Source organism: Knufia obscura (assembly GCF_036327395.1).
Source record: "Knufia obscura strain CCFEE 5817 isolate CBS 148926 chromosome Unknown scaffold_5, whole genome shotgun sequence".
In the NCBI taxonomy this organism is placed as follows: Eukaryota; Fungi; Ascomycota; class Eurotiomycetes; order Chaetothyriales; family Trichomeriaceae; genus Knufia; species Knufia obscura.
In genome coordinates this window covers 523,537-537,955 of record NW_027042691.1, presented here as the reverse complement: position 1 = coordinate 537,955, position 14,419 = coordinate 523,537, and the positions used below count along the sequence as shown (strand labels likewise).

At 50.9% G+C, this 14,419-nt stretch overlaps 4 protein-coding genes across 4 annotated transcripts; 3 read left to right on the top strand and 1 right to left on the bottom strand.

The window, feature by feature from the left end:
• Window positions 1-1,540: 1,540 nt before the first annotated feature.
• On the top strand, window positions 1,541-3,416 carry PMZ80_004983 (uncharacterized protein; the record flags this gene model as incomplete). Its single annotated transcript, XM_064873405.1, has 3 exons — window positions 1,541-1,687; window positions 1,861-2,999; window positions 3,053-3,416. The coding sequence occupies 3 exons, from the start codon at window positions 1,541-1,543 to the stop codon at window positions 3,414-3,416; spliced, it is 1,650 nt and encodes a 549-aa protein (XP_064730509.1).
• A 1,437-nt stretch (window positions 3,417-4,853) lies between these two features.
• On the bottom strand, window positions 4,854-8,588 carry cnd1 (condensin complex non-SMC subunit Cnd1; the record flags this gene model as incomplete). The annotated part of the gene is made up of 1 exon (XM_064873404.1): window positions 4,854-8,588. The coding sequence occupies one exon, from the start codon at window positions 8,586-8,588 to the stop codon at window positions 4,854-4,856; it is 3,735 nt and encodes a 1,244-aa protein (XP_064730508.1).
• A 368-nt stretch (window positions 8,589-8,956) lies between these two features.
• CDC7 (Cell division control protein 7) lies at window positions 8,957-10,758 on the top strand (the record flags this gene model as incomplete). Its single annotated transcript, XM_064873403.1, has 2 exons — window positions 8,957-9,512; window positions 9,560-10,758. The coding sequence occupies 2 exons, from the start codon at window positions 8,957-8,959 to the stop codon at window positions 10,756-10,758; spliced, it is 1,755 nt and encodes a 584-aa protein (XP_064730507.1).
• A 530-nt stretch (window positions 10,759-11,288) lies between these two features.
• PMZ80_004980 (uncharacterized protein) lies at window positions 11,289-12,107 on the top strand (the record flags this gene model as incomplete). Its single annotated transcript, XM_064873402.1, has 1 exon — window positions 11,289-12,107. The coding sequence occupies one exon, from the start codon at window positions 11,289-11,291 to the stop codon at window positions 12,105-12,107; it is 819 nt and encodes a 272-aa protein (XP_064730506.1).
• Window positions 12,108-14,419: the final 2,312 nt, after the last annotated feature.

Genomic DNA, 14,419 nt, shown 5'->3' with positions numbered 1-14,419 from the left:
TAGAGCCCGGGAATGCTTAGGAGTTTCCGCTCAGTCTGCTATCAGAAACGAACAACTTCTTACTACTTTCGTGACTACCTTTCGTTATATGTCGCACAATCCTCTTCTGACCGTACTCACATCTCATATGCAGATCGTGAAACTGTCCACGGGTTACACGATGATTCTAATGCCTGTATTGAAACAGCTTGCAGAAACAATACCTTGCAGATCTGGAAGGATAGAGACTCCTTCATCCAACACCGCTGCGGTCGTTCTCCTCGCGGAACATCGTGTAGGACCATCGTGCTTACTATGCTACTAGTACGCACCGGATTTGATCTTACAGAAATCAAGCCCATCAAGCAACGACTGTCAGTCGCACCTACTCAGACATGAGCACAAGTTTGCTCAATGCAGTGGCCAGACGTTGCAGGCACACTACTGTATTATCTGGTCCACCCTGCACCAGGTCTGTTATCCTGCCGGCTTTTCGTGATTACTTTGCCTTCAGGTGTCTTGTCCGGTTCGCTTCTTTGTTAGCCTGTATTCTGCTCCAGGTTCGATGGGTGCCACAGGATGTGGTAAACAACTATCTATCTCTGTTGCCCCGTGACTGGCGGGTTTCAAATCGCACTTCAGGACCAAACGGCTGTCGATCTTGGCCAGGAGCGCTGTTGTGTCTCCCCTCGTCTGCTATTGCTCTTCTAGCTACCATTAATGTTTTTCGATACAGGTAGCCTTCTTCGCTTGCTTGCTCGACCGGCCCGACTCGGAGATACCAGTGGTGTTCTGTACGTTGCCGACTGTGCGGGTTGTGTGGCTGTGCACGAAGGCGCTTCACCTGCCAGGGACGGTCTTCATTACAGTACTTTGGGGTACTCGTATGCTGGATGCCTGAGATAAGTCTTAACTTCATCGAGTCTAGTCCACACACCGATTGTTTGGTAAGTCGTGATCGGGCTGAAAAGTGGAACTTGCTAAAGCTTATTTACAGCACTTTCTATTCCAGCCTGAGCTTAGGTCGGTCCAGGGTTTTGATCTCGAAATCCTTTCTCATATCAAGCAACCGATACGAGTTCCGCTATCGATCTCGCGCCAGTCCGGGACTGATATCACCTCCACCACAAGCGATAATACCGTGAAACTTCACGTTGTGGTATGCCGGCCCCTGTCTGGCTCAGTGGCTGTCTAAAAATGGCGAACACTACTTCCTAGGCCAGACGTGTTCTGGTCGCGATTCCCACCAACCATGAGCTCAAGGACCTGCCTTAAAGTGGGAATCAATCCTGCCCGTTCACCCTGCCTCAAAATGTGTCAGAGGTGGCAGCGTTAATGTTCAGTTGATGCCAGTATAGATACTACCGAACAGTGCAAGATCCAACATTCCCAGTGTAACAACACTCATTCAGGTCCTCAGCTCCTGACTCGGCGAACACAATGGCATCTAAGGAGCACACCCGTGCGTCCTACAACCCTATTGAACCGAAGCCTTCATCGGCAAGCCCGAACTACGCGACACAGACACAGACACAGGTCACGATGGAATAAGACTTATTCGATGTTTGGCTCACTTCTAGTTGGAGTCCTTCTCGCAATTGGTCACGCCGTATTCTATTGGTGGCTGAACGGTAAGGAAGTTGACAAAACATTAGCACAGACATGGGTCACCAACATCGGCACAATTTTTGCATTTCTCATCAAGATGGTACGTTCCCTTAAACGATTCGTAACGGTCCAAGCAGGTACGAACCTCACTTGACGCTTTGATGTTCGAGACATATTGCGCAGTGTTTTTCGGCTCAAGCATACAAACGCTATACCCAGCATCCCTTCCATCCTAGGTCTGGCCGTTACAGGTTCACTAACATATATGGCTAGTTTCTGGCGATTGCCAGCGGTATCGCATTTTGCCAGCACCTCTGGCGTAATCTGCGGGCACAAACTTTTGATGTCGAGGAGATTGATACTGTCACGTCGATGCTCGAGGATGTTTTCGCCTTGCTCGACGTACGAGTTTGGCCTCGGGTGCCTACATCTGTCATGATCGCCATTATCGCTTGGCTCATTCCTGTCGCAGCTGTGTTTCCTCCTGGTACTTTGCGAATCGCCTTTCAAGCCACGGACCACATCAATCAGGAGCAAGTGCCTCAACTGGCTCTTGTGAACAATTCCAACTTCTACGCCATCTCCGGGACGGTTGGTAGCCCAGCTTATGCAGATGCCGCGCCCATTGTATACACTGCTTCTTTGGCAAGTGCGACTAGCGGCCGGATTCTTGACATTCCACACAAATACACAAATATGTCTTACGACATGCAGTTCTATGCACCTTCAATACAGTGTTCTGATGCCAGTGACAACCTCACCGGCCTAGCTGTCTCGCACATTAATACGACCGGCTCCGGAGGAGGGATTTTCTACCTCTCCTTTGCTGGAGGTGGGAGCAAGGCTCAGGGTTCATTCAACTCAAGCGGCTTCGAGTGTAATGACTATGGGACGTGCTCTCGTCCAACGCCGAGTGATCTCCTCACCAAAAACTTCGAAAACCTCGACCATTTCTCCACAGATACTGCTCGACTCTATGTAATGCTCGGCTACAACCTCACAGAGTGCCGACTCTACAACGCAAGCTACAACATAAATTTTGACTTCAAGTCCTCCGGACAAACAGCAACCATTCGAAACCTGGATATGCAGAACCCCGTCGCATACAACAATAGCGCTGGACAGTATTGTGTCGCTATTACGGAAATCAACCCGGACTGCATGCAAACTTCTACCATCGGAGCATACCAAGCCATCATGGAGGCATTCGGTTCCTTGTACGTTGGCGCATTATCGGGTCACTATACACAGTACACTCGATACCAAACACTGGTCGAAACACTCTCTATTGCGCCTAATCTGACAGCTGCGAACGAAAACGAGGTTCCTTTCGACGTACCTAGCTTTCAGAAGCAGATGGAAGCTCAATTCCAGAATATCACTCTGAGCATGCTTAGCTTCTCTGGGCTAATGTACGTCCCGGTCCTTCTTCAGTACTCAAAATTATGCTAACAGTCTCTCCTAGCAAGAACGAGTCTCGAGCCGATCAGATCCCAGTCACGATAACCACCTACCCAGCCGTCTACGACTACCAACCCCTGAGACTCTACCTCGCTTATGGCATCGCCATATTCTGCACGATAATCTGCACCCTCATCGGTCTATACTCCATGAACACCAACGGGGCAAGCTACTCGAACACATTCTCGACTTTCGCAAGGATGACAACGCATATGAACCTTTCCGATCTGGTCAGCAGTGCCGACGACGCGGGCAACCCTTGTCCACCGGAGATCAAGCGTGTGCCGGTGACGGTCGGCGGCAGATATAAAAGGGAACTCGATGATATTCCCGAGTCTCTCCGGCCCACAGCAACGAGCCGGGGGTAGGAGTGCTTGCATTCTTCCAAATTGTACACCACGGCAGCGGTGACTCCAGCTCATGATTCATGGGATACATGTTCCAGTGCCTCTCCAAAAAACTAGATATCCTGCGCTGGATGAGCTGCGCTGAACAGTGCCGCTACAGCAGCTGCACGCACAGGACTATGCCACGCCAATCTGCAAGATCTGCACTTGGCAAGCACGAGTTCTATAGTCAATGCCCGGTATATACTCCACAAAGCAAGGCAAACGTCACTTGGTTGACCGAAGGCACGACTACCCAGGCCCGCGCAAGCCAGAAAGATACAACGCCGGGAAGGAAGGAACGTCCAGTACTGTCGAAGGAAGCCGCGGCAAGACGCACGGCAGGAGATGAAGCACGACCTGATAGTTCCAAAGCCGGAAAGCACAACCGCGCCTCGAGCGGCGGAGAAAAAATACACAACCAAAATTCTCTGGATGAAGGCACGACACAAAGGTAGCAGCATGGCAGATACGACAACAAGGAGAACCAAGGGAAGAACGAATCATAAGATCTCGAAGACAAGAGCGAGTCGGTCAGGGTCGGACAGCAGGTGCTATCGACAAGATCGACAAGGAACCCTAAAGGAAGCCCCGACTACGCTCAGAGGAGGAATGACTCGAACATAGAAGGGGAGAAAATACGACCTCGACCTCGATCTCTCAGCCATGAGGCCCGATCACGCCCAGAAAAAGTGTACATCGTCAAAAAGGTACACCAGTGGCCATAGGGATTATTTCTTGTTCTTTACACCTCATACTGAACCCACTTCCACACGCCCATGACGAAAGCACCACCCTGATTCAAGTCGACGAATGTACAACTAGCATTCAAGCCAACGCAGAGCAGACCACTGCATCAAAGCCGGGCAAGCGTGAACAGAGAAGGTCATCAAGGCAAGCGACACCACGGGGAGCCGGAAAGCCCGGGTTCGTACGAGGAAGGTACGATTTGTGAACACCAAGGTACGATACACAAACCGGAAGGTACGACTCTTAAACTGAAAGGCACAACCCATGAACAGGAAAGAACGAACTAAAACTGAGAAGCTGCTATCTAGAATGCGGAGGGTACGGTTCGGTACAAGGAAAGCGCGAGTAACGAAGAGCAACCGGGAACGCACACCGCGAGTGCGATGTCTCAAATGTAGATACTTTAAGAAGAGAAAGGCTGAACGAAGGACAAGAGAAAATGGATCGTGTGAACAGTTGCTGCATGCATATGCAATTAGGTCCATGCTAGCATCATGGTGGAAAGCCAGGATCTTTCATGTATCGCATGTCTGTCATTAACCTGTATTCAAACACAACATAACATACAGTTCAGGGTATCATACATCCGCCAACATTAAGTCATGTCTCGTATATACCCAAACACCAATGCAAACAAGCGCATCAGGTCCAGACAAGCGGACCAGCATCCTAAGCCGCCGCGCCATCAACAACCCGATACCCCTCTTTTACCTTCTTCTCGATCTCCTCACTCTTACCATGCCCAAGCAACCCAAGCGCAAACGCAGTATCATTCCACTGCCTCTCATTCTCACACCGCCCAAGCCTTGCAGATAACTTCTCAGCCAGATTCTTCGCGTGTTTATCCTTCTCGATGAATCCACATAGGAATTTAAGTATTCGTTTCGTGGCGTCCTCCTCGAGTATTCCACCCTCAATGGAACCAGTTTGTGTCAGAATGGAGAACATATCCACGAATTGATTGTAGACTGCGTTGTCCTTTGTCGCCAGTTCGGAGAAGAACATACGCGCCAGGTCCGAAATCTTGCGATCCGAGTCTTCGAGACATTTGGCCATTTCGCCGAGTTGGCCTTTGACTTTGACTTGGCCGGCTAAGATGAGGAAAGTAAGTGTCATGAGGCAGGTGCGCTTGACGCTGTCATCTGCGTCCTGGAGACGGCGGTAGAGGAAGTCGGTATTTTCGTCGATGAGGTGGTTGAAGCAGACGGCCATATCGCCTAGGGCGATTACTGCGTTGGAACGTACGATGGGGTCGGGACTGCGCTCGAGGATGGTGATGAGGAGTGGAAGGTTGCGCTCGCAGTACTCGGAGGACACGCACATGAGCTTGGCGAGGCAGAGAGTCGCTTGAGCTTGGAGATGTCGAGACGCGTACAGAGTATTGTTTGCGCAAACCTCGGTGACGAGCGGGCCGTAGAGGGCCAATATTGATTGACGGCTGTAGAGTAACTCGCGCTCGCGGATGTGTTGAATTGCTTCAGTGAAGTCGTCTTCTGTTGTGCCACCGATCATGTCCAGTTCGTCTTTCTCGTCTTCCTTCTCTGGTTCTGCTGGCTGACCAGCTTTCTTGCGTCGCGCAGCCGGTGTAGGAGCCGTCTTTTCTGGCAAAGGATTGGAGACTGGCTTGTCCTTTTCCAAATCTTGTTTTCGCCGCTTGAAGTCCAATTCACATAGTTCTAGGTGAACTATTTGCTTAACGGCGATGTGACCGACTGTAAACAACAGCTGGGAAAGCGAGATGGCAGCACTTTGCTTGTCCGGCTTATCTCCTTCCGGCTGCTGTTCCTGTTGAGTTTTTGGCTGCATGGTAACCTCTCCAGTTCGTTCCGTAGGCTCGTCCACATCCATGGCATCAACGTCGTGTTGTGGTTCTGGTGAGGGGGTCCTCGAGATTGACTGCATGCTTTGTGTCCGCGAGAAAACCTTCTTGGTCTTCTGTCGAAGTACTTCTGAGCAAAGCACGTCAGGGTGCTCTGAAAGCACATAAATGGCTGAGATAGCCTGTTCGGCCATGCCATACCAATCTTGGCTAGACGAGGGCAGTAACAAGATCGATGCAAGCATTCTCAGAACTGCATGCTCGTTCGGCATTCTTTCGATACCAGTCTTTTTCTTCGGGTCTTGTGCTTTCTTGGCTGGAGGTATCATTCTTCGCAGCGCTACACATGTGTATCGTGCCAGTATGAGATCTTTCCGCCCAATCGGTCCAAGCCCAACACGTAGCATTGTGTCAATCTCCTTCACTGCCACCGTTGGGTCTGCGGTAGCTATCATACCCAACACGATGATCGCACCTCTCCTCTGGGCTTTTGAGATGTCCTTATTGACCCCGTAGACTTGCCACAGTTTTGCGATCACAAGCTGCGAAACGTGCCCTCCTGTCATCATAGTCGCCAGTAGTTGCTCCAATGAGGTGAGCTCGGCAGGAGAGGCGCCGAAGGTCAGACTGATCATGTTTCGTGCGATGAAGTTGGCGGCATCGTTAGGGTTGAAGGAGTCTGGTGCATCAAAGAAGAGGCCCCTGTAGCAGTCGATGAGGTGCGTCTGGACACCTTTGCCCTCGTCACTGTTGCCCTTGGTCCAGATCAGGCGTAGCATGCGGCGAATGCCCTTCCGAGCCGTTTCGATCTTGTAAGCATCAATCACGACAAATAGGTCCATGGCTTCGATGACTTCGCTCTTGTTCTTTGCCGACAACAGCTGGCATGTGATGTCTGAAGCTTCGTGAATGACTTCGATAAACCGCAGAGCCTCGACATAGTATTTCCTCGTCAATTTGAGTTTGGCGAGCACTTCCTGTGTAGCAGCTTCCTTTTCGGCTTGTTGCATTCGCTCTTCTCTCTGCTCCTCGGTAAGCTCCACGATATCTCCTTGCATCTGGGTTGCTTCGTCCAACAAGCCACTGTCAACAGCCTCTTCGCCCTCGGCCGTCTTTGCCACAGCAGCCTCTTCCGGTGCTGGCTGCAAGACTTTGATCTGCTCATCGACGGCTTCTAGTCTAGCCTCCCATTCAGTCATGGAAAGCTCTCCACCGTGCATGACACTGAAAGGATGTGTTGAAACAAGCTTCCCGAGCAGCTTGACAGCATTTCTTCTGACATTACTGCTCTTATCTTGCAGACTTTGGACGGCCAGTTCTGCAGCATTTTGCCTTCGTTTGGGGTATTTCTGCTCGAGAGTGCAGACCTTCATGAAGACCTGAATAGCTCGACATCTGCAGTACGGATTTGTATCGAGGAACCTCTGCTCCAGCACATCGAAGAAGGCATTGATTTGGACTTTTGTGGACTCGTCTTGTTCTTCGAGCTTACTAAGGTCGGCAAGAAGATTTCCACATACCTCGATAATGGCGCAACGCAAAGTGTATGCTTCACTATCAAGGAACTTAGCCAGCTGTCCAAGCTCTTTTCCAACGAGTCGTGGTTCCAGCTCAGACAATTTTGTGATGAATAATGATACGGCTTTCGGCCCCTTTGCATCTGTCGGGCTGAATTCTTTTGCTGCCAGCTCTCGTAGCACTTCTGATGACAATTGGGCATAGTCGTATTGTTCCGACAAAATATGCAATAGCTCGGCCATAGGCTCTGATAGATGCTCGAAATATGTGAGATTCTGAATGATCGAGGTCTGGGCGCCTAAAGCATGACCATTGTGCTTAATAGCAATGCAGAGGACTTTGAAGCAGAACATTCGTATTGAAATGACCTTCATCCTTGGCTCACTTTCCATGATGAGGTAGACTGATCTGGTCAAAAGGTTTATGAAAGTGTCTCGATCGGAAGTGGTAGAGAAGATTCTGTTCAGCTTGAGCTTCATGACCCTGCACATGACATCCATGGCTGTTTGGACTTGAGATGTCGAGTCCCAGGTTCCATCCTTAGCAGCGGTCTTCTTTGTCCCTTTTGCACCTTTGCGGGCTGGAGCAGCTGGCTTCTCAGCGGCCTTGGCTTCCACAGCAGATATTGACCATTGCAGCAGGAAGCCGTACATTTCCAGCAATTGTTTATGATGTGTAATTGTCTCCTGCTCATCGTTTTCGACATCCTGATTCGCAAGATCGGCTTCGTTCGAGAACCCAGAGGTCACTATGTCCAGAACCTTGCCAATCAGAGGGCCTGGCACAGAGGGGGCAAGTCTAGAGAGGTCAGCGATCGAGCGCGTAGGGACGGTGGGAATAAGCACATACTTGAGGAGGCATTGTAGAGTATCGAATGAGGTACTCCGGCTCAGGGCGTCCGGGTGGTCGTGTATAGAATCTCTGATCGGCTCCAGCACATCTGCTATGACTGACTGGTCCAGGCTATCTGTGTCGGCATCTGCGATCTCGGGTGCAGCTTCGGGTGTTTGAATCGATGCCGGGTCGCTCAGGTACAACTTCAGCGACTCATTGATATCAAAATCCATCTTTGTGAGTCCAAGCTGTCGTTCAGATCGAAGTAACTGTCGCTATTAGGATGATCCTCTATTGCGGGCAGGCGCGCATTGTTGATTTGCGGAAGGGACAATCGTCTGTTGTTTACAGTTCCCTGGCGGCCCCTAGCAACCACCGCAAAATGATGCGCAAACACACAAAAATTGCAATCGACTTGAGAGTATCCAACAAGCAAGTCAACGATACTAACATTCGAGTCAACGACAATGTCCCACTCTAGTCCAAGCTGATCACGACTCGCGCATGTCAACATTTGACCGAGGGTCGCGTACTCCGATTGGCTAGATGCCCGTGGGCCAGCGCCAACTGTTTACTTCGGCTCAATTTGGCAAAGGGTAAAATGGTGAAGCATGCCACCCGCAGCGGCGGAGACGGCCAGCTTTTGGCCGGCCTACCAGATACTACCAAGGGGGGTAAACAACATCTCGTTCGAGATGTCCTTCGCAATGCCGGTCGTCGCTTGCTAAAGAGGAAGAAGTCCGACGAGGAAGGGGAGACCGACGATTTGCAGCAGCAACAGCAACGTCAAGAAAGCGCATCCCCATCGAAGGAGCGACGCGCTTCGGCCGCTCCGACAGCAACAGCACGGGAAGCACCTGCTAGAGAGCCACCAACAAAGCTGAGAAAGCGCAATAGAGACGCTATGGGCTACAACAACATTGCTATTCACGAAGATACTTCAGCCAGAACACAACATCTGCATGTTCCCGAGTTCCAGATCATGACCGAGCACGGACCCAACCATCCCTTCTCAGAGGAGGATGAGGATGAAGACGAGGAAGACGAACATAGCGAGGACGAGGTAGACGAGACGGTTGCCGAAGACATGAAGAAGCTGGAGGAAAACTTCAAAGGCATATCGCAAAAGTATAGACTAATCAACAGAATTGGCGAGGGTATGCTTGTCCTACCTGAAACACGTCCGAATGCTAATCTATTGCAGGCACATTCTCAACCGTCTACAAAGCCGAGCAGTTAGACCAGCCGTACGACGATGACAGAGAGAATCAAGATCCCGAAACCGACACTGACGTGCTGCCGACCAAGAGACGGAAGTTCTGGAGCGGCCGCCATACGAGAATCGTTGCCCTCAAGAAAATTTATGTCACATCTTCACCCAGTCGAATACTGAACGAGCTTGAGTTGCTACATGAACTGCGAAACTCACCACACATATGCCCCCTACTTACCGCCTTCCGACACCTGGACCAAGTCGTTGCCGTCCTACCCTACTTCCGGCATCTTGACTTCCGTCTGTACTACCGAGACTTCCTTACCAACGACCTGCGCCACTACTTTCTGAGCTTGTTTAGTGGACTGGCTTACGTACACAAAGCAGGCATACTACATCGAGATATCAAACCAACGAACTTCCTGTATGACCATTCCAAGAAACATGGCGTATTGGTCGACTTTGGACTGGCAGAAAGACAAGGCACGGATTGGCAAGCCTGCTTCTGTCAAGAGCACAAGGAGAGGAGGAGAGATCGCTTCTTGAACTCATATGCCGTCCAAAATCTACAAGCACAACAAGACCTGCTATCACCAGGTTACCCAAAGCAAGATCAAAGACCAAGCCGTCGAGCGAATCGAGCTGGCACCAGAGGCTTCAGAGCTCCTGAAGTGCTGCTGAAGTGCACAGCTCAAACCACAAAGATTGATATCTGGTCAGCCGGCGTCATTCTGCTCACCCTGCTTGGTCGAAGGTTTCCCTTCTTCAACAGTGCTGATGACATTGATGCCATGATTGAGATAGCATCCATCTTTGGCAAGAAGAAGATGCAAGGCGTTGCTGCCATGCATGGCAGTGTCTTCGAGACAAACATCGAGACGATCGGAGAGAAAGGCTTCACCCTCGAGAAGATTGTCTTATGGGCAAGCTGTCGAGAGAAGGACTCTGAACAATTACGCCCGGGTGAGATACAGGCTGTTGACCTACTGGGAGGTCTGCTGGAGCTTGATCCCAACAAGCGGCTGAGCGCTAAGCAAGCTCTTGAGCATGAGTTCTTCACTAATCCAATTGAGGACGAGGTTGAGCGAGAGGAGCGCGAATATCAAGAAGCCGTCGAAGAAGAGGCTAGACTCAAGCAAAAAGAGCAGGCCAGAAGAAGAGCTGCAAGAGCTCAAGCACAGATGGTGTAGGAGATTGAGGTCAGAATGGCCTGAGGACGCGAGCGGTATTTTGTTTTGGTTTGTTGCATTACTAGCACTACGATACCCACGGCATTGATGGCACGGTGACATGGTAGCATGAGCAGGCGTTCTGATGATTTGATGGTAGCGGCAAAATGGTTCGAGTATTCAAGCGGCGTTTTGTCAATGATGGCCATAGTTGGTCGAACTCTAACTTGACTGAATAAATTATCAAATTTGAACCACTGCATCGTCCTCCGCCTTCATTAATGTTGGCTGCCACACGTTAAAGCCCGAGTGCTATTACTATACGGTGATTCACTGGCGACATTCCTCAACTGTTCCTGCTTTTCGTATTCGTCACAATCGCTTCAATCTAGTCGCTCCTTCTGCGTTCGGAATTGTGCTCCTGAGTTTACATTTCGAGAATCACTTGCTTATCAGTGCTCGCGTTTCTGATGTCAACTATCTTACAAGCTCGCTTGCCCACTTTCTCTCCTTTCAGAAGAATAGACTGTCTACATCCTAGCTGTCGAACCATGGCATCGACAACATACATCCCCCCTCGGCCCCGCCGCTTCGCACCCTTAGACCCATCAAATCCTAACAACCACAACGCGCCCAAACTCCGCGGCGTCGTCTTCGACGTAGACGGCACACTATGTCTCCCACAGAACTACATGTTCAAAGAGATGCGCAGCGCCCTCGGTATTCCCAAATCCGTCGACATCCTAGAACACATCCACAGTCTCTCTGCCCGCAACGATCAGAACTTCAGCTCACCGCGCTCACGTGCGCAGGACGCTATCAAGCGTATTGAGCGGGAGGCGATGAGGCATCAGCAGCCGCAGCCGGGTTTGAACGAATTAATCACGAGGTTGGCGAAATGGGATATACGTCTTGCGTTGTGTACGCGGAATTTTGAGATGCCGGTGAGACACCTCCTCGAGAAGTTTGTGAGTGAGGAGGGGAGGAGTCATTTTAGTCCGTTGATTACGAGGGAGACGGAGGGGATTAAGGCGAAGCCTAGTCCTGAGGGGATTTGGGCTTGTGTGCAGGGTTGGGATCACAGTAGTACTGGTGACGAGGCGATGAAGGTGGTTGATGGGCGGGTCGGACTAGAACCAGGCACTGAGGAAGATAAGATGAGGGGCTGTGAGGATGTGATTATGGTTGGGGATAGTGTGGATGATATTGAGGCTGGTGCTAGGGCTGGTGCGGCCACGGTTTTGCTTGTTAACGAGGAAAATAGGCACTTGTTGGAGGAGGACAAATGGCCGAGACGGGTGGATGTGAGTATTCAGAGGTTGGATGAGCTGGCGGATGTGCTTGAGAGGGGATTTGAAGGACGAAGCTGAGCCTCGATGGTTGCTTGTGATTGACGCAGCTACATTCGAAGACACGCTGAGCCCGCGACTGACAAACGCACCTTCGAGGCCTGATGCGGTGGGCGTATCGCTACACCAACGGCTTTGTCGAGCTTTGCAGATGCACCCCGGTGCATACCAACAGGTGGCTCAGCCCATGGTATAGGCAAGCGCCAAACACTGCCTGGCGTTGGACCTCGACGCAGCACTGTCTCTCGGAGCAACATGGGTTCGCACTCTGGCAAACAGCCTACATCTGATGCATCTACGAAATCTGGGAGGGGACTACCTAAGCTATGCTGACCCGGAGAACACCGCCAGGCTCACTGGGGTGCAATTCAACACCAAGAGTGCAAAGCCTGTTGTCTCTCGCGGAATGGCTAGTAAATCCAGAACGAGAGTAACGAACTTGAACTGGGTGTATTCTGCCCAGACTTGTGCCTTGTTCCGACATGGCTTTTGTACCTGCATTTGGAACAAAAGTACGAGTTGCGGCTCTGTAGCGGAAGCAGGAAGCCCGGAGAAAAGCGTACGTCAGCGCAGAAGGCTCCCGGCGAGCCGGGATCGAGGATACGTCATTTCAGAGGACAAGCTCAGCAGTCACAATCACCACCACAAATCAGGATCTTAAGCGTGACCTCTCAGTCCCCATCTCAAAGCTAGTTTAGAGGCTCTCAACTCTTGTTTGCTCTGAACAAGCCATCATAACCATGCGAGGCCTTGCCGATATGAAGGATTGCGCCTCTTCAGATAGAATCACCTCACACTCTAGCCACATCAAGGATGAAGCGAGTAGACAACCACGCCATATATCATTGTTTGCTCGAGCACCAGCCACGATTCTTGTGATACCCTGACCCACGCTCGTACGCCACCAGCCCCAAGCGTTCGCTACGCACAAGACTGTGCAGTTCACCGAAAGTCTTTCGATAAATAGAACAGCTGCTCAGACGAGCAACAGAGTCCAGATGCCTCTAGGTGATATTGCAGACAGCACGACGCTCAAGCATACATCGAGTCTACAGTCAAAAGGCATGGCTCGGGAAGTCAGCACTACTGTAAGTTTCTCCTCATCGTCAGCACATCCAAAACGCACCAGGGAAGCACGGCAATTCGGGGATGGCTCTTTGAAACGACACTAGAAGTGGTCATGTTGCAGCGACGAGCAAGTCAAATGGAGACCTGCTCAAGGAAGTTTGCGTGCGACAGCTGTGAGGAGTCACGTTCAGTTGAGCCAGACTCACATTTCTATCGACACCTACCTGGCCACCACGAAGGATCAACTACACCCACTTTTACCTCCGGGCATCAACCCTTGAGACGTTGCTTTGCGCCGCAACAATGACACATCAATTCGCGCACTTTTGCTAACACATCCGGCCTAGTCAGACATCCTCCTCTATTTCCTCGCACTCTTCCTCCCACCACTGTCGGTCTTCTTGAAGCGAGGCTGTGCTGCAGACTTCCTTATCAACATATTGCTATCTATCCTCGGTTGGATACCTGGTGTCATCCGTAGGTTTGACTGTGCCAATTATGGTGACTCAATGCTGATATTTTGTTGCAGACGCTTGGTATATTGTATCAAAATACAGAACCGTGAGAGTCGAGCCGAGCCATCGGCATTGAGATTGTCGCGCGTAAGAGCGTGAAACCTGATACTACTGTACCTTTCGGAGTAAAGGCGTTGGGCATAGGTTAACAGTACTGGTCGGTGAGGAAATTGGGCGTTGACATAACGTAACAATTCACTGGACCCGGATGTCTTCATGCATCTTTGGATCCTGCATTGAAATTCTTATTCGCCCCAAACCATCGTCGCACATGAAGCAGATGCGGCACTCGGGACTGTCTGATTTGGCCTGATTGCAAGCTCAGTGGCCTCTGCCAGGAACACGCGAAGTAGGAGCCGAGGGTCAGCAACAACTGTTGAGGTCAGTAATGGCTGCGTGAGGATCCATGTAGGGTGCCCTGGGCTTCAGCAGTTAAGAACGACCTTCATGTCCGTACCTGCCACATGCCTGCGGATTGTTTAGCGCTAAGATACTATCTCTCATACCATGGCCGTTGATTGTCCCGGCGTTGTGTACTTGGGGTGCACGAATCTTCGTTCCGTGAAGCTGTGTCACGCTATCTCGTCACAGCCGATGGGTGGCACTTCCTCAGAACCTTGCCTGCTGCATCTCACTGTCAGAATGGAAGAACAGAGAAGAAAGGAAGTTCAATACCGGGTAGTAACAGAATGCCTTACCGTTGCTGCCTGAATCCTTGGCGCTCAGGCAAACCTCACATCGCTGCAACCG